The sequence below is a fragment of the Hemitrygon akajei genome, chromosome 29 (genome assembly GCF_048418815.1).
Source record: "Hemitrygon akajei chromosome 29, sHemAka1.3, whole genome shotgun sequence".
NCBI lineage: Eukaryota > Metazoa > Chordata > Chondrichthyes > Myliobatiformes > Dasyatidae > Hemitrygon > Hemitrygon akajei.
The window spans coordinates 47687387-47707345 of record NC_133152.1 but is presented as its reverse complement, the minus strand read 5'-3'; the positions used below and the strand labels follow the sequence as shown (position 1 = coordinate 47707345).

Sequence of the window (19959 nt, the reverse complement as noted above, 5' to 3'; positions counted from 1 at the left end):
GTAATTCCTCTTCCACCTGCTGTCCTAGGGTAGTGTTAACATAAGAGCATTCAATGTCGGTAGTGTTTTCTAAATTTGTCTTTTCAGTTCTTATTTTTCTTTAAGTTTTCCAGATCAGTTCCAGAGATATTATACCAAAATAATACTTTAATATAGGTGTAGCAAAAGTATTTTTGTTACATTTTTACTGTTGAGCTCTGTTTGACAAATTTTCTTAAGACTGTCAAAGTTCTGTCAAAGTTTCCTTTATTGCACTATGATCTCTTTGCTTGTTGATATCCCAGGTATGTACTCATCCTTCGGTTGGATTGTAAACTGCTGCTCGGTTTTCTATTCTATTAACTCTATTGCACCTTTCTTTAGGTTTAATATTCTGCACTTATCCAATCCAAAGTTCATTTTATATCTTTTGAAAATGGTTTTAGTATTTAATTACTTTAGCTTAACTGATAAAGGGGCATACAATTTCAAATCATCCATGTAGAGGAGGAGTGTGAAGGTGCAATTAATTTGGTTGCTTCTGATTTGATATTCAATTTGATTCATAAATTAGCGAGCAGGTTTAAAGCGAGAGAAAACCGCGGTGGGCTTAGTCACCCTGAAAAATGCTGTGGTGTGTTTTAGATACAGCAGTTGCTCTTTTTGGTTGTTAATGGATATAGTACATCAGATGTGGAAATTTCACAAGTATTGTGTGTGTATTATATCTCTTAACCATGAGTTATGAATTAATTATGACAATTAAATGCTTTTCGCTAGTTAATATAGCGACATGAAAGATTTCTGCTTGATTTAGAATTACAGAATCTCTCATCAGTTACTCATCATGCCCTCCTGCTCCTTCAGTATGCTGTGCTTATCTGAGTCAGCGGTGATTGGTTCTGCGATGTTACAGTTTTATTTATAGTTTGCATACAAGTATTAGGATGATATTTTGACAGGTGATTTGTGATTTCTTTAGATAAGAAATTCAAGCTTATTTTTCAGGATTTTTAAGAAAATTGTTGATATATGTTAATAGGTAAAGATGATTTTATTTTTATTATTAATTTCAGGTTATTGAGAGCTTCATTAATGACACTTGGTTATACCGTTACAATGAGCCAGTTAGTAAGTCGTCGCTCACCAGTATCTGGTCACTGGCTGTAGCTATATTCTCCGTGGGAGGCATGATTGGATCGTTTTCCGTGGGATTGTTTGTGAATCGGTTTGGAAGGTAATACTTGACATTGTTAATACAAACATAGTCATCACTTACTGATTCGCTTTGTAAAATATCACAGGATGTGGGGCTCAGTGTCAGACAAATCTCACACCCTGGAAATACGTTCAGAATCCGAATCAGATGTAATATCACTGGCATGTGTCATGAAATTTGTTGTTTTGCAGCAGCAGCACTTTACAATACATAATAATGTTTCTTTTTAAAAAAAAAACACACAAAAGAATGGTCCGTGTTAATGAAACGGCCTGATGTGCACAAGTTGAAACTCATGGTTTCTCCATTCGCTGATCCTCCTTCGATCACCCCGGACATTGTCGAATCATGGCCCCCCCCCCGCGGGTTGAGTCCTACAATCTCTCCTCTCCTGCATCTTCTCCTTTCATCCCCCGCCAAGCAGAAGCCCCAGCTCACGCCGGTGTCAGGCACACAACCCGAAAACACACTCCCTTCATTGGACGGCTCACACTCCAAAGCCCCCATTATCTCTAACCAGAACCCAAACACTGCTCCCACAGAATGCCCATTATGCTCACAGTGTTACAGTCGTATAACAAAGCTTGCAACTATAAGAGAGACATATAGACATAGTGCATAGGATTAATTGGGAGATATCAGGACCAGTACACTTTGGCCCAATTAAGCAGCTGCCAGAATTAGCCAAATAGTTGAGAAGGTACAGAAAAAAGACAAACTGCCATTTAACTGAGTAACAAATTATGTATTTAAGAGAAATACAGAACAAATTAGAACACTACCAATACTACTACAGAACTATAAATCCATGTATCAGTTCCTAATAGTTATTGACGGGGGAATTCATCCAGTGTACGTTGCCATGTTCCTCCGACTGTAAATAAACAAAACCAGCACAGAGCGCTAGTGCAGATAATAGACTGCTTTCATTGCCTTCCTGCATGAAGCAGAGTCAAAATTCAATGCTTTTTGATTCGGCGTTGGTCAGCCCAAATGAGCAACTGACACAGTTGTTCGCTCTGAGCACGGGGTAGTGTCCGGTGGCCACTCAACTGCACACGACTGATGCTAGTTGGAAACATTCTCCTGTCCCAGTTAGAGATGTAGTGTCCCGAATAAACAAAGAAATACCAGGCTGTTTTCTCGATTAGATTTTGTTCTTTAGGAGTTATCCCATAAAAGCAACTGCCCCGATTAACCGATGCCCCAATTAACTGTCTATAAGAAAAAATTAAATAAGTAGAATAAAAAGAAGTTAGTGAGATGGTGTTCATTGTCCGTACGGAAATTGGATGGCAGAGCTGAAGCAGCATTTGTTCCCTTTGATATCTTAATTAATTTGATTTTTAAAAATTGGTGATACAATGTGGTAACAGGTCTTTCCAGCTCAATGAGCCCATGCTACCCAGTTACACCCATGTGACCAATCAACCTACTGACCTGTACGTCTGTGGAATGTGGGAGGAAACCAGAGCACCTGGTACAAAGAGTTTACAGACGCAGCAGGACTTGAATTGGAAACTGCAGGATGCCTGTGCGCTGACTGCATTGGATATAATGTGGCTGCTCTCTCCCCAGGCGTAACTCCATGTTATTGGCAAACGTCCTGGCATTCCTTGCTGCCATACTGATGGGATTCTCGAAGGCGGCCAGATCATATGAGATGCTGGTATTGGGCCGGTTCGTCATTGGGATCTACTCTGGCTTGAGCACGGGCTTTGTGCCAATGTACGTGGGCGAGATTTCCCCCACCGCCCTGAGGGGAGCCCTGGGTACCCTACACCAGCTGGGTGTCGTGTTTGGGATCCTCGTTGCCCAGGTGAGAGTCGTTACTGAAGCTTTAAACGGCAGCGTTGTGCCCCAAGGCAAAGTACCAAGCGGGCATTCATGCATTCAGAGGGGGCAAGTTCAAAGGAGAGGGGTGCGTGCCTGGTGGGGGAGGGGGCCTATCATCTCAGGTCTGTCCAAGTGCATCAGCTTCCACACTTTCAGCTCAGCTGATCCATTAAACAATTGTAGATTTAGAGAAATTGGAACAGAACAGATCAGGCCCTCTAGGCAAACACCGTTCCAAATTAACCTAAATCTTTTCTGGGTGCACATGATTGATGTCCCTCCATTCCCTGAATATGGATGTACCTATGCTATGGTCTCTTAAACACCTCTATCTTATCTACTTACCAGCACCCGGCACCCACCACTGTGTAGAAGGAAGCATCCCACACATTTCTGTTAACCTTTTACTTATGTTCTTTTGTGGAAGAAAGATTCTGGCTGTGCCTCTCATAACTTTATCAGTTTCTGCAAGTCCGCTCCTCAGCCTCCAGGAAAAGTTTGTCCTCTCTCTCGTTGTAGCTCATCCCCTCTGTCAGCACGCTGGTAAACCTCCTGCACTAAATCCTTCACCACCCCCCGTGAAGGAGCGACTGGAACTGCACACAGTATGCTAGGTGCGGCCTAACCCAAGTTTTATACGGCTGCTGGCTGCATTACTGAGGTGGTGAGAAGTGTAGACAAAGTCCACAGAGGGGAGGCTGGTTTTGGTGTGTCCACAGCTCAGCAGTTTCTAATGGTCACGCAGACTGCACTTTTTTGGTAGCTTTTCCACTTTATTCACATTCTGTTATTGTTTTACCTTGTTCTACCTCAATACACTGTGTAATGACGTGATCTGAATGAACAGTATGCAAGACGAGCTTCTCACTGCGTCTCGGTATGAGAGGTGATAATAAGCCAATTTCAATCAGAGGAAAATCCACCAACACCTGCCAGTTTGCCGAGCCGGCGCTGTTGGGCTGATCGTTGCCGTGCCTGACTGACCACTCTCCACTCGTTCCCCTCAAACCTCTCCATAAGCAAAGAGGAGCAAGAATAGGCTTAGCCTGTCAACTCCACCCTGCCGTTCAATGTGACCATCGATGCTCAGAGCAGGCCTCTTCCATCACTTCTAGTTCCTCAATCTTCCACATATTTACCCATCTCTACACACACAATTCCAGGCCTCTTCCATCACTTCTAGTTTCTCAATCTCCACACACACAATTCCAGGCCTCTTCCATCACTTCTAGTTCCTCAATCTTCCACATATTTACTCATCTCCCCACACACACAATTCCAGGCCTCTTCCATCACTTCTAGTTTCTCAATCTCCACACACACAATTCCAGGCCTCTTCCATCACTTCTAGTTTCTCAATCTCCACACACACAATTCCAGGCCTCTTCCATCACTTCTAGTTTCTCAATCTCCACACACACAATTCCAGGCCTCTTCCATCACTTCTAGTTCCTCAATCTTCCACATATTTACTCATCTCCCCACACACACAATTCCAGGCCTCTTCCATCACTTCTAGTTTCTCAATCTCCACACACACAATTCCAGGCCTCTTCCATCACTTCTAGTTTCTCAATCTCCACACACACAATTCCAGGCCTCTTCCATCACTTCTAGTTTCTCAGTCTCCACACACACAATTCCAGGCCTCTTCCATCACTTCTAGTTCCTCAGTCTCCACACACACAATTCCAGGCCTCTTCCATCACTTCTAGTTCCTCAATCTCCACACACACAATTCCAGGCCTCTTCCATCACTTCTAGTTCCTCAATCTCCACACACACAATTCCAAGGTCCTTGGGTGGGACCTGATGAGGCAGGACTTATTTAGAGATACCGCGCTCAACAGGCCTTTCCCGCCCAACAAGCCACGCCACCCAACAGCCCACCTACTTAACCCCTAACCTAACAGAACAATTTACAATGGCCAATTAACCAGAATGTCTTTGGACTGTGGGAGCTGTGAGTGTGTGGGTAGGGTTGGGATTTCGCCTGGGGGAATTAGACTTTTGGAATTTGTGCAGCTTCCCTGATGTGTTTTTCTCTCTCTGTCTCTACAGGTGCTTGGCATGGATGCCTTGCTGGGGAACGAGTCGAGTTGGCCATTCTTGTTGGGGTTGCTCTTTATTCCTGCCTTGGTTCAGTGCATCGTTTTGCCTTTGTGTCCTAAAAGTCCACGTTACCTCCTCATCAACAAGAACGAAGAGGAAAAGGCAAGGAATGGTAAGCTTATCTGGGGAGACGCAATGTCTACCCCCACCTTTCATATTGAACAGAGATGAGGATGTTTCCTGTTGTGGGGGAGTCTAGGTCCACAGACCAAAGCCTCAGAATTCAGGGACATCTCTTTAGAATGGGGTTGAGGAGGGATTTCTTTAGCCAGAGGGTGGTGAATCTGTCAAATTAATTGCCACAGACGGATGTGGAGGCCAAGTCATTGGGTATGTTTAAAGCGGCGGTTGATAGGTTCTTGATTAGTCAGGGTGTCAAATGTTAAGGGGAGAAGGCAGGAAAATGGGTTTGAGAGGGAAAATAAATCGGCCATGATGGAATGATGGAGCAGACTCGATGGGCTGAATGGCCTAATTGTGCTTCTATGTCTTATGATATTGTGTTAAGATTAAATTTACTCTTGACAGCTCAGCAAAGCATCATGTTTAACTTATTTTTAAATGGTCTCTTTACAATGAGGCCGTTTGCTCCATTGAGTCAGAGAAGCTCCCAGAGTAATCCCTTCTGTCCACCTGACCTTGGACGCTGCCTCCGTGGAGTTTGCATGCATTCCCTGGGACTGGTTGAGTTTCCCATTGGTGATGGGATGGGGATTTGTCCCTGTTGGATGGGGTTGATGGAATTTCTCCCAGGGAGTTGCTGTGGGCTCAATAGAGCCACACAGAACAAACACGAATACAGGCCCTTTGGCCCAATTCGTGCATGTTAAAGAAGATGCCCATCTAAGGTGTTCCCATTTGCCCACTATTGACCTAGATTCATCTTAACCCCCTCCTATCCATTTACCTGTCCAAGTGTCTGCCAAAGGCTGGACAGCCTCCTCTGTAAGTGTAAACCGAGAATGTGGGGCTGCAGCAGGAGAGGAAGTGGGGAGTAATTATTTATTTAGAGACACAGCACGGAATAGGCCCAACGAGCTGCACCCCCCAGCAACCCACCTGAGCCTAATCACAGGACAATTTACAATGGCCTACTAACCGGTACGTCTTTGGACTGTGGGAGGAGACCAGGACACCTGGAGAAACCCCCACGCAGTCACAGGGAGGACGTACAAATTCCTTACAGGATTGAACTCTGAACTCAGACGCTCTGAGCTATAAGGATGATCCCTTGGGGTCCTGGTACTCTGCATCTATGCGTCAGGAATGAGGCCCTGACTTACAATTTCGTACGTGTATCTTTACTGTGAGATTATTTAGTCCGTCCAGTCTGTTTGCTTGTGGCGGCAGTGGAGCGCGGCATGCTTGACACCGCGTGTGAGAGTGGGCTAGTGGTTTCACCCGTCACCTTTCCCCTCCAGTCCTGAAGAAGCTTCGCGGAGTGTCAGATGTCACCGCGGACCTGCAGGAGATGAAAGAGGAGAGCAGGCAGATGATGAGGGAGAAGAAAGTGACGATCCCCGAGCTCTTCATCTCGCCGATGTACCGTCAGCCGATTATCATCGCCATCGTCCTCCAGCTGTCACAGCAACTCTCAGGAATCAACGCCGTGAGTATCAGCGTCCCCTCCATAGCGCAGCTAGCAAAGTGTTGTGAGATTCGTCAGACTGCTGCAGTGTTTGTCAAAGTAAATTCATTATTGAGGTGAAAATATCACCGTGGATCTTCATTTTCCTGCAGGCACTCACAAGAAAATAAAGGAATACATTAGAATTTATGAAAAAATAAGTATTTATAAATTGCAGGTATAAAATGTTAAAATGAAAATCTACAGTGTGTATATAGTGCATATAGTCCACCCAGACACAACGTGTGCGCGTGAGTGTGTGTGTATACACCTACAGTCTATATTATACTGAGAAAATGAGTTCTACATTAGAATGAAGATAGGTTGAGTGAGCTAACGCTTTACTCTTTTGAGCAAAGGAGGATGAGTGGTGACTCGATAGAGGTGTACAAAATTTTCTAAGTTGAAGAAAGTGCATTCAATCCTTTACTGAGAAACCAGCAAAAATGAACTGTCTTGTAATGAACAAACTAATGAAACTACTAGAACTAGTGATATAACAAAATAAAGGGTCTAAGTGTATTCAAACATATTTAATTGGCAATCTTAAACATTAGCAGTTAACCGTAACTAAGGGAGGCACTGATCAAGTGGACAGGTAGTCTCTCTCCCAGAGTGGAAAGGGCTAAACCAGGGGACATAATTTTAATGTGATTGGAGGAAAGTATAGTGGGAGATGTCTGAGACAAGTTGTGGGAGAGTGGTAGGAGCGTGGAATGTGCTGCCGGGGTGGTGGTAGAGGAAGATGTATTAGGCAGATGCAAGAAACGCTTGGGTAGAAAAACAGGGGGCTATGTGGAAGGGAAGAGTTAGATTGATTTTTGAGTAGGTTAAAAGGCCAACACAATAGTGTGGGCCGAAGGGCCTTGTAGTGTTACTGTGGTTCTATGTTCTGGATCACAACGAAGTGCAAACATTACACTTGCACCACAGACTGCCCAACATCCCCTGGGTCAGTCCCGGCGCTGACCGTCTGCCCAACATCCCCTGGGTCAGTCCCGTCGCTGACCGTCTGCCCAACATCCCCTGGGTCAGTCCCGGCGCTGACCGTCTGCCCACATCCCCTGGGTCAGTCCCGTCGCTGACCGTCTGCCCAACATCCCCTGGGTCAGTCCCGTTGCTGACCGTCTGCCCACATCCCCTGGGTCAGTCCCGGCGCTGACCGTCTGCCCAACATCCCCTGGGTCAGTCCCGGCACTGACCGTCTGCCCAACATCCCCTGGGTCAGTCCCGGCGCTGACCGTCTGCCCACATCCCCTGGGTCAGTCCCGTCGCTGACCGTCTGCCCAACATCCCCTGGGTCAGTCCCGGTGCTGACCGTCTGCCCAACATCCCCTGGGTCAGTGATTGTATTGTTTTGTAATTTTCTATGTTCTGCCTGCACAACCTCTCCTGTCAACTTGTTTCAGATATTCACCACCTCTGTGCTGTAAATCCTGCCTTTAAACTTATTGCACAAATATTTCTGCTGGTGTTTTCTCAACCTGACTCTTTTATCCACAGATATTTTATTATTCCACCAGTATTTTCGAGAATGCCGGGGTGGAGCAGCCAGTTTATGCCACCGTTGGATGTGGCGTGGTTAACTTTGCATTCACATTTGTGTCGGTAAGTGTTCATTTTAACTGAGGTTCCTTCCTCAACTTTGGGAGAATTTGGCATTAAGACCTTCCCAGAGGAAAGGTTTAACAGAGAAAGCGGAGGTTGATAGGTTCTGATCAGTCAGGGCATCAGTTGTTATGAGGAGGAGACAGGAGAATGCGGTTGAGGAGGACAGTAAGCAAAAGGAGGGCTTTGATTTCTATCCCAGAGAGGTCAGTGAACTCTTGCATAAGTTTACAGTCATTAACATTTGGTGGGGAACTTGCCCACCCACGAAGTTTTGGGGTTTTGGAACTGACTGCCCAGTCGTGGAAGGAGGTTCGACCATAAGATATGAGAGCAAGTCGGCCCATCGAGCCTGCTCTGCCATTCCATCGTGTCTGCTTTAGTACCCCCCTCAGCCCTATTCTGCTTTCTCCCAGTAACCTTTGACACACTTAGTAATCTTAAAACCAATCAATCTCCACTTTAAACACAACCAATAATTTGGCTGCGAGAGCCACCTGTAGCAATGAATTCCACAGATTCATCACCTTCTGGATAAAGAAGTTTCTCCTCATCTCTGTTCTAAAATGAATATCTCTCTATTCTGAGGCTGTGCCCTCTGGTTCTAGACTCTCCTGCTACAGGGGACATCCTCTCCACATCCACTCTATCTTGGCCTTTCAATATTCATCATTTTCAGTGAGATCCTCCCTCATTCTCCTAAGCTCTAGTGAGTAGGGGCCCAGAGTCAACAAATGCTCCTTGTATGATAACCCTTTCATTTGGAATCATTCTTGTGACCCTCCTCTGCATCCTGTCTTGGATAAGGGGCCCAAAACTGCAAGTGCAGTACCATCCTACAGAAGTTCCCATCATGTTATGGGGTGACAACTCGAAGAGCTGCGCCTGGCTGGGTGACAGACTTGGTGGGGAGGTGACACTAGGCCGGAGAAGGGATCAGGGTAGTATGGATATCAAGGTGTCAAGCCCCATGATCAGTGAGTCCTGGAGCCTGTACCAGACATCAAAGTACAAAGGTTGAAGACTGAAGTCAGCAACCCTTTGAGGCCCAATAGTTGACGGTCGATGTCGGCCTGTCCAAAAGACGGAGGCCCACTGTCTACCAGTCTGGGCTGGGTCGGAGGCCCGGAAGGTTAGACACTGCCCGTCTGTTGAACATTGTGAGGTTGCTATGTTGGTTCTGGAATGTGTGGGCTTGCGGGCTGCCCCAGCACATCCTTGGGTTGTGTGAGTTGTTATTCCCTTTGTCTCAAAATCCATCAAGTTCTGCTTCTTGTGGAGCCATTCTTGACCCTCTGGGGGGAGGTTTCTAAAGGTTCACCATCCCGAGTGAGGAAATGTTTCCTCATCTCTGTCCCAAACGGCAAACTCTGGCCCCTGGTCTCGGACGCCTGAGCCGGGCCCGAGCACCTTCCCCACGACGTGTAAATTCCAACAGATCCCTAGCCGTACACAGTCGGGAGCAAGATGCTTGTCGGGAGTTTCTAACCAAATGTGTTTGTCTCTTCAGCTGTTTGTGGTGGAGCGTGCAGGACGTCGGACTCTACACCTGATCGGCCTGGGAGGCATGGGTATCTGTGCCATCACGCTGACCATCGCCCTCGTCCTCCTGGTGAGTGGGGTGGCCTGCACACGAGCAGCTTAACCGCCGTCTCAGCTCCAGGCAACGTCCTGACCTCTGGTCCTGTGCGTATGCTTGCTGTGACCACGTGCGTGTCCTCCGGGTGCTTCTGATTCCTCCCACAAATGTACAGGTTCATCGGGATTGTAAGTTGCCCCCAGTGTGTGGCTGAGGGGTATTATCTTGGGGGGGGGGGGAGTGGATGAGAATAGGTTATTGAGTGGCTGTTTGGTGAATATAAGGGTTGGAAGACCTGTTTCTATATTGTGTATCAGCAGCCTGTTGTCATGGAGTCTGATGTTGGCACATAGCAAGGACAACCAAACCATAAACACCAGGTCAGCTGGGGGTAGAAGTGGCTCAGGCACGCCCGTTAGAAAGAGCAACACTAATGTGGTTTTAGTCTACATGGGTGGTTGATGGTCAGGTTGAACCCGAAGGGCCTCTGTCAATGGGTGTATGGCCTGAACTACCAGGCTCAGGTAAAGTGGCAGAGACCATCAATGACTTACCATGGTTTACTCCAAAACCTCCAGTTCCCCATTGCACCCCAAAGGCATGTGAATCAGTGAGTTATAATCACAAGAGATTCTGCAGATGCTGGAAATCCAGAGCAACACACACAAAATGCTGGAGGAGCTCAGCAGGTCAGGCCACATCTAGAGATCGAGTCCTGATGAAGGGTCTCGGCTTGGAATGTCAACTGTTTATTCCTCTCCATAGATGCTGCCTGACCTGCTGAGTTCTTCCAGCATTTTGTGAGTGTTGCTTTGAGTCAGTGAGTTAATTGGCCAAAATTGCCCCCAAGATTGCTGGTGAGGGGAGGAGTAAAGTGTAGAATTACGCTGTAAGCGGATTGGTGTGGATTTCAGCCAAAAATAGAATTATTTACAAGGGCAATCCTAAACACAGTAATTTAGCTTTGCCTTGCAATGCCAGCCAGTAACCCCAATCGGGGTTCAGTTCCTGCTGCAGCCTGTAAGTTCTCCCTGTGAACCCTCATGTGGGTTTTTCTGGGTGCTCCAGTGTTCTCCACAGTCCAAAGTTGTACATATTAGGGTTAGTAAGTTGTGGGCATGCTATATCGGCGCCAGAAGCATGGGAGCTCTTTTCAATCCTTGCCGATTTGATTTGACACAAACCACACATTTCACAGAATGTTTCTATGTACATGTCACAAATAAAGCTAACCTTTATCTCCTTATAAACTTGGTCGTTTAGAATGCAACTTCCTGAAACTTGCTCCCTGGTTTTGCCCTGTTGTGCTGAGACACACCTTGGGTAAACAGTTTACGGTTCTTTCTGAATAAGAATGAGCTGGAGTTATTGTTTGGTTTCACATTGGGTGAATAAGTTCGATGTTTATAATGATGGCATTCTAATGCGATGATGGTTTTGACCCAGAAACAACTGCCATGGATGAGTTACATCAGCATCGTCGCCATCTTTGGCTTCGTGGCCTTCTTCGAGGTTGGGCCTGGGCCCATCCCCTGGTTCATTGTCGCTGAGCTCTTCAGCCAAGGCCCAAGGCCGGCTGCCATCGCCGTGTCTGGTCTGTCCAACTGGACTGCAAACTTCCTCGTTGGCATGTGCTTCCAGTACGTGGAGGTAGGTACATCGCGTGGCCTGTCTCATTTTTGACCTCAGGAGGGGAAGACTGCGGCAGGGTTGTCAGGAAAAGGCTGGATGACTTTGGGTGGGAGAGTGAGGAGAATTAAATGGGATCTGTGTAAGTGGGTGCAGGATGGTTGGTGTGGGCCTTGGCTGAACATGCAGAGAAGTATTTACTGAGTTAACCTGTGTTGTAAGGGATGGTTGAATAGGTTAGGACTTTATTCCCTAGAGTAGAGTTTCCCAAACTTATTTATGCCATGGACCACTCCCATTAACCGAGGGGTCTGTGAATCCCAGGCTGAGAACTCCTGCACTTGAGCGTTGAGGAATGAGGTGAGATTTAATACAGGTATACAAACCTATGAGGGGTATTAGATAGGGTAAATGCGGGCAGGCTTTCCTACTGAGGTTGGGTGAGACTAGCACTAGAGGTCATGGGTTGAGGGTGAAAGGTGAACTATTTAAGGGGGGACATGCGGGGGATCTTCTTCACTCAGAGGGTAGTGAGAGTGTGGAACGAGCTGCCAGTGGAAATGGAGGATACAGGTTTGGTTTCAACTTTTAAGAGAAATTTGGAAGGTACATAGATAGATAGATAGATACTTTATTCATCCCCATGGGGAAATTCAACATTTTTTCCAATGTCCCATACACTTGTTGTAGCAAAACTAATTACATACAATACTTAACTCAGTAAAAATATGATATGCATCTAAATCACTCTCTCAAAAAGCATTAATAATAGCTTTTAAAAAGTTCTTAAGTAGTTTACTTAAATACATTAAATACAATCAACCCCGGCACTTTAACATATCTTACTCCTGGCGGTTGAATTGTAAAGCCTAATTGGGTAGATTCATAGTTCAGCACGGACTGGGTGAGCCGAAGGGTTTTTCTGTGATATGTAGTTACCTATGACTCTAAGGACAATCTATAAGCTTGCTTGGCCGGAACTCTACTTCCCGAGACGAAGGGGTGGACTTTTGACAAATTGCCTCTAGATTCCACCAGGAGGCTATGGTCAACTCCCCCAACAAGTTCGGCATGCAGGAGCTAACAGCCTGGGGGCTGATTCCCAGAGAGCATCAGCTGAACGGCCAGTGACCCTCCCACACACGTGCCTGACCTGCTGGTGGTTGTTTCCCATGTATTCTTGTTTTAGATAGAGATAGGTTCTCCAGAGTAGTAGTGATAGAATGAGGGGGTCAGTGGAGTTATTGGTGAGTGTTAATCTTGGTAGGAGACTTCAAGGTGTTGCAGACAACATTCACATCAGCTGATGTTTGGAGAATTGGGCCCCATGTGAGAAGTGCCTGATATTTTAGATTATATATGTCAAACTCCAGGCCCGCGGGCCGGATTAATTATCTTTGGCCCGTGAGATAATATCTAATTACTATTAAAGCTGGCCCCAGTAATCGAAGCGCCTATGGCGTATGATATGGCTAATGCTGAGTTTATTCAGGTACCAGGTTTTCAGGGTTTTTAGTGTTTATTCGGCAGTCTTCTTCATAAGAAACGGAATTTGTAAAGTGAAACACTTTGTAGTTATAGCAGAGACTGAGACACATGAGAGCAGGCTGAAAAAACGGAGGCAACGAAAGCTGCATTCGCACGCGTCCGACTGATCCGGCCCGCATGAAGCTGCATTTTGCTCAATCCGGCCCGTGACCTAAAATGAGTTTGACACCCCTATTTTAGATGCATAGACAGATTGGACAGACAGAGTTTTTTGCCCAGGGCAGAAATGACTAATACGAGGGGCCATAATTTTAAGGTGATTTGAGGAAGACTTGGGGGAGATGGCTGGGTAGTTTTTTTACACATAGGGTGGTGGGTACATGGAACATGCTGACAAGGGTGGTGGTAGAGACAGATACATTAGGGACATTTAAGAGACTTTTAGATAGGCACATGGATTATAGAAAAATGGACGGCTAAGTGCTTGATCTTGGGGTAGGTTTAAAGATTGGCACAAGATTGTGGGCCCAAGAGTCTGTATTGTGCTATACTGTTTTGTGTTCGTACCTCCTTGAGCAGAGGCTGGTAAAAGCAGTAAATGAAACCTTCCTTTGTTGTTGGGGTGTGATTGAAAAACCTCTCAGTAAATTGGGGAGAAGAATGGAGGAATTCAAGATCACTAGAAAACTTTGATTGGATTTTGCCCCTAGATGTTTGGTAGGAATGAGCTCCCAGCTCCTTTGTAAGTTGATATTTCAGGCCAAGATCCTTCCTCTGGATTGATTCATTCCAATTCATTCATCCTGATGAACAGTCTCGGCCTAAAATATCGACTCTATTCATCTCCATAGTTGCTGCCTGACCCGCTGAGTTCCTCCAGCATTGTGTGTGTGTTGCTCTGGATTTCCAGCATCTGAGAAACTCTTATGTTTCTGACTAAACCACTAAAAGCATTTTTCTTCCTTCCTAACAGCAACTCTGCGGCCCTTATGTTTTCATCATCTTCACCGTGTTACTGGTCTTTTTCTTCGTGTTCACCTACTTCAAGGTCCCTGAGACCAAGGGGCGGACATTTGACGAGATTTCCTCTGGATTCCGCCAGGGGGCTGGGGTTGAAGTTGATGTCGATGCTGATGTTGACTCTCATGAGAAGGGCACCCTGGAGGAACTCAACACCCTGGGGGCTGATTCTCAGGTTTAATGTGGCACTGAACCACTGAGGGAGACTGGAAGACGTGGGGATGTGTAGCCAACACTACTGAGAAAAATGTAAGGGGAGGGGGGAGGTCGATGGTCTCGTCAGGAGGCTCCTGTTTATGTGTAGGAAGCGAGTTCCAATTTTTCTGGCAGTTCACATCTCCAATTTTCATAAAATCTTCTGTTGGACAGCAAAACTAACTTTTTGAATATTTTGCAGTTTTGACTGACAAAGTTATCAATTAATGTTTCAAAGCTTTCCATGTATAGAATTAAGTATTTATATGCGGGGTATGTTTATAGTGTTTATAGAACAATAAATTATAGTGCTAATGTAAATATAATGAGGCAGTGGCCCAATGTAAATGTACAAACAGATTTAAAGTTCCTTTAGCTGTAGACTTTGGTTGTATATGAGTAGACTTTCTTACTGTACAGCACACATTGTAGAAAACTACTGCAGATTCACTGGAAGCCCAGAATATATTTTTAAAAATTGTCATAAATTTCTGGTACGTTTGTGTATTGGAAATGACATTAAACAATCTTGAATCTTAAATGCATTTTCAAGCAATATCCCTGATTCTAAACCATGTTTCTCTGACCTTCAATATGACAATTTACGCTGGAATAAATTAGCAGAGGAACATGATTGTGAGCAGGATGAACACTTGTCTGCGAGTTCAGACAGTGGTGGCCAAGACGAGTGTGACTGGTAGTCCTTTCCCAAGTGGTGAATGCATCTTCCCCACCCCCCCCCCCCCCCCCCCATTCCCTAGAAACGGTTTAAGCCATCTTGTGCACCTGGGGAAGGGTGCACTGTGGGTGGTGTACAGGGTTACCATGTAAATCCCAATGTGTATCAAGTTGCGTCTTGCAGAGACCTCAGCGACACTGTGTTTGTGTGTGAGATTTGTGAAAGTCAGTGTTTCACACTTTATGTAAGGACCATGATGTTTTTAAGTGAAGAACACTCCAATGCCAATGGTGGCAAAACAAGTGAGTCTGTGTCTCTTTTCAGTTTAATTTAAACACCGTTCCATTGTCAATCCAAAGTATTAATCACATTTGAGGAATATGTGGTGCAGCTGGTGGACTGACCTCCCTCCTGTCTGGGGTCAGCCACTCATTGGCTACTGAAATATGAGTTTTATAGATTATCTGATTCCCATGGTTTTGATTTGATTTCTTTCAGAAGTAAGTCCTGCTCAATGCATGATTTCTGCTGTTCAAATGCTTTGACCTAATATCTGGGCTGGACTTCTCTGCCCTATCAGGGCAGACATCAGTCAGACTGGTGTCTCAAGGATGTTCCCTCACTCAGTGTCCCACCCTTGATCAGCAAGGTAGCGCAGTGGTTAGTGTGAGGGTGTCTGGCATCCTCTACAATGAGTTTGTACGTCCTCTGTCTGGTGTGTGTGGGTTTGCTCCGCGTGCACTGGTTTTCTCGCACCATCCAAAGACGTACCAGTTGGTAACTTAATTGATGATTGTAAATTGTCCCATGATTAGGCTAGGGTTAAACTGGGGGTTGTTGGGTGACGCAGGTCAAAAGGCTGGAAGGGTCTGTTTCACGCTGTATCTCTAAATAAAATATAAAAGCGTCTTGCCCTGTCCTCTGCACTGTACCCTGCATCAGTTTGCCCAGAACAGACCTCAAAGCATGACTGAGACCAATGTGGATCTCTGAGGGTTAAGGTAGTAGGCAGCTTCCCCATTTACTCACTTGAGCTCTCTTACAGGCAGGGAGCTCAAAAAACACTTGGGGCTAGCTTAAACAAAGAATGACTTTTAAAGTTCGACAGTTTTTATAGTTATTTTCAGTGTAAAGAAAGAAAACCATTAAACTGGATAATTACTGCAGATGGATTGATAGTATCTTGATGGCAGTTTTTGTACTATAAGAACAGGTAAAAAGAAATCTTGTTCAGAACAAGTTCTGCAGCCATTAGAAGGGTGAGGAGACAGATGGTGAAGTGGATGTCTGCCTCTCCGTTCCGGGACACATTCTCTAGGTCAGATTCTGGGGTTTGCACTGTTGGAACTCTAAAATTATTTTTTAAAGAACGTAGTGCATTCAGATGCAAAATATTTATCTGGCTGAGTAAGTAACACATCTTCTTTGGTTGTTTTTATAATGCCGTTGTATCTTATCTGTAACTGTTCCTCAGTAGCAATGATTGTGTCTACTGGAAATGATGTAAAACCTGATGTGTTAAAAAAAAAAAAAAAAAAAAAAAAATTAATCTAGCACACTTGTTTAAAATAGCGTTTGTACACAGATTTTTTTACTTATTTCTCTGAGAACTCACCTTAGTGACAACTAAGCTGAAAAATTAAAAAAAAAACAAACATACTCATAGCTTTGTGTTATTGCTAAGACCTGATTTAAAGAGTGTCGTTGTGGCGTAGAGGTTAGTGTAATGCTATTACAGCTCGGGCATCTGAAGGTAGAGTTGAATTCCAACATCCTATTTAAGGAGTTTTTTACATTCTCCCCATAAACTACCTGGGTTTCCTCCCACAGTTCAAAGGCGTACTGGTTTGTAGGTTCATTGATCATTACAAATTGTCCTGTGATTAGGTTAGGGTTAAATCGGTGGGTTTCTGGGTGGTACAGCTCAATGGGCCAGAAGGGCCTGTTCCATGCTATCTCCAAATGAAGAGATTGTGGGTGGCAATGTGGTGTGTGTCTGGAGTTCAAGTCCCAACAAGGCCAAAGTAAATTTATTATCAAAGTTTATGTTTGTCACCATATACAACCCTGGGATTCATTTCCTTGTGGGTGTTTACAGTAAATAAAAAGAAACACACTAGAATCAATGTAAAACTGCACACAAAGGTGGACAAACAGCCAATGTGCAAATTCAAAAAGGAAAAAAAAGCAAATGATAACGAATAAATAAAATTGAGAACATGAGTTGTAGAGTCCTTTCAAAGTGAGTCAGTTCTGCGTTAGTGTGAGTGAAGTTATCCACTCCAGTTTAGGAGCCTGATGGTTGAGGGGTAATAACTGGTGGTGTAGGCCCTGAGGCTCCTGTACCTCCTCCCTGACTGTGCAGTGAGAAGAGAGCGTGACTGTAATAGCAGTAGTAGTGCTAGTTGTCTGACATGACCGATGATGACAGGAAACCTGTGGGGGAGAGTTTTTAAAATGGAAAAGCTGTTGCACTGGGGCAGTTCCACTCTCCCGACCTCAGAGTCTGGGTCCAGTGGTACGAGCAGTCATCACAACTGGGGTCTTCCTTGGTTGCAGTCGACGACCATGACTTCTGATCCCTGTCATACTCTTCACTCTCCACAGAGTGTCGCAGAGCTGCCCTCGGGCCATTATTTCTCCCTGTTGAGGTCATCTGCTCAGTCCATCAGAGCTGACTTTGCACGGTAGGACAGGCATGTCCCTATCACTGGGGTACGAGGCTGTTGGCTACCCTCACCTGGTTTAGCCCACCTGTCGAAGCGGTACCTGTGTGGCTGCTGCCGCATGCAAACAGCTACTTGGAGCCACAGGTGAGAGCTGAGTGCCAGGTGGGGACCAAAGGTGAGTGAGCTGCCCCAGAATGGACATGACAAGCCCCTTCACCAGAGGTGTTACCCCTTGTTGGACATCACATATACCCATGAAATAGTAATTCATTCATTATGTGCCATGATGAATGATGGGGTCAATCGTGGCCTTTTCGTGACCATGATTGTTCTTGGCAAATTTTTCTACAGCAGTGTCTTTACAAGACGGGTGACCCCAGTCTTTATCAATACTCTTCAGAGATTGTCTGCCTGGTGTTGGTGGTCGCATAACTGGAATGTATGATGTGCACCAGTTGCTCATACAACTGCCCCCATGGCTTCACATGACCCTGACTGGAGGGACTAAGCAGGACTTGCTGCTCCTTGCCCAAGGGTGACCTGTGGGCTAGCAGAGGGAAGGAGTGCCTTACACCTCCTTTGGTAGAGATGTTATCTCCACCCCAGTAATAGTAATACTAGTTTTAAGAAACTAGTATCAGTAATTGGGATGAGCAAGTCAACTGGAGTCTATTGTCATTTACACAAGTACGGTGAGTTACAGGTATAACAAGATACTTGGAGAAGTATCACAAACACATAGGCCTAGACAATTGATAATCGTGTTTATTACTGTTAATGTACTGAGGTCCAGTGGAAAAACTGTTTTGCCAGCCGTCAGTTCATCACATCAGTGCATAAAAAGGTTAGATTAGTTTTATTTGTCACATGCATGCAGTGAACTGTGCTATTCGCTTCAATAACCAACCCAGTTTGAGTATGTGCTACAGGCAGCCCACAAGTGTCTCTGCAGTAACATGGCTTCCCCACAAATTACAAAAACTGAACATCAGTGTCTCTAACTTCCAGTAATTTCTCCCACTCCCTACACCTCCTTTCGTTCCCCATTCTCACCTGTCCGTCACCTCCCCTTTGTCCGCTTTCCGCTCCAGTCAGATTCCCTCTTCCGCCCGGCTGGCCGCTGCTAGCAGCACTGGACTTGGAGGTGAGTGCTCCTGGATTTCCCTCTGGCTGGCTCCTTGCAAACTTTCTATCCATGCTGGGCTGAGCATCGAGCTAGCAACTTGGCGTCGTAAACAAAATGCAAATACTAAAGAAAAACACGGTTGGCGCCTGATGTACCACAAAGAGCAGAGAGAAACAGCAACTATCGCCTGCCTGCTTCTCACTTCACCCCTCCTCCCCCACCCAACTACCTTCCCCTCACCTATTACCTGCCAGTGTCTCACTTCACCCTCCTACCTTCCCCCTCACCTGGTTTCACCTATCACCTGCCAACTTTTCACTTCATACCCCTCCCTCACCCTCCTCCCTTCCCCCTCACCTGTTCTCACTTCTGCCCCCTTCCTTTCCCGGACCGCTGAGAGTCTCGGCCCACCCCCAGCGCACTGGGCTGCCTGCCTGAACGTGTCCACCAGAGGGCGCTGTCTCACACGATTCACGCTGGGAACCGAGGGTTCTGTGTGACAGAGCATAGCTTCACTGGTAATTGTACTTAACGTGTTCCCCAACAGGTTGCCTCACACCACCCACCCTCAGGATCAGAATCAGGTTTATTATGAGTGAAATCTGTTGTTTTGTGGCAGCAGTACAGTGCAATACATATAACAATTACAGCACGGAAACAGGCCATCTCGACCCTTCTAGTCCGTGCTGAACGCTTACTCTCACCCAGTCCCACCGATCCGCACTCAGCCCATAACCCTCCATTCCTTTCCTGTCCATATACCTATCCAATTTTACTTTAAATGACAATACCAAACCTGCCTCTACCACTTCTACTGGATGCTCATTCCACACAGCTACCACTCTGAGTAAAGAAATTACCCCTCATGTTACCCTTAAACTTTTGCCCCCGAAGTCTCAACTCATGTCCTCTTGTTTGAATCTCCCCTACTCTCAATGGAAAAAGCCTATCCACGTCAACTCTATCTAAACCCCTCATAATTTTAAATACCTCTATTAAGTCCCCCCTCAACCTTCTACGCTCCAAAGAATAAAGACCTAACTTGTTCAATCTTTCCCTGTAACTTAAGTGCTGAAACCCAGGTAACTCTAGTAAATCTTCTCTGTACTCTCTCTAATTTGTTGACATCTTTCCTATAATTCGGTGACCAGAACTGTACACAATACTCCAAATTCGGCCTTACCAATGCCTTG

At 45.6% G+C, this 19959-nt stretch overlaps 1 protein-coding gene across 1 annotated transcript in view; it reads left to right on the top strand.

Moving 5' to 3' along the window:
• LOC140718496 (solute carrier family 2, facilitated glucose transporter member 1-like) overlaps positions 1-16630 on the top strand; it is a 38998-nt gene extending 22368 nt beyond the window's left edge. Inside the window, exons 3-10 of the mRNA XM_073032383.1 lie at positions 1056-1216; positions 2777-3017; positions 5096-5258; positions 6568-6755; positions 8277-8381; positions 9892-9993; positions 11407-11610; positions 14051-16630. Of these exons, the coding sequence (XP_072888484.1) occupies positions 1056-1216; positions 2777-3017; positions 5096-5258; positions 6568-6755; positions 8277-8381; positions 9892-9993; positions 11407-11610; positions 14051-14278 (1392 nt within the window). The 3' untranslated portion in view covers positions 14279-16630. The remainder of the gene's footprint in view (positions 1-1055; positions 1217-2776; positions 3018-5095; positions 5259-6567; positions 6756-8276; positions 8382-9891; positions 9994-11406; positions 11611-14050) is intronic.
• Positions 16631-19959: the final 3329 nt, after the last annotated feature.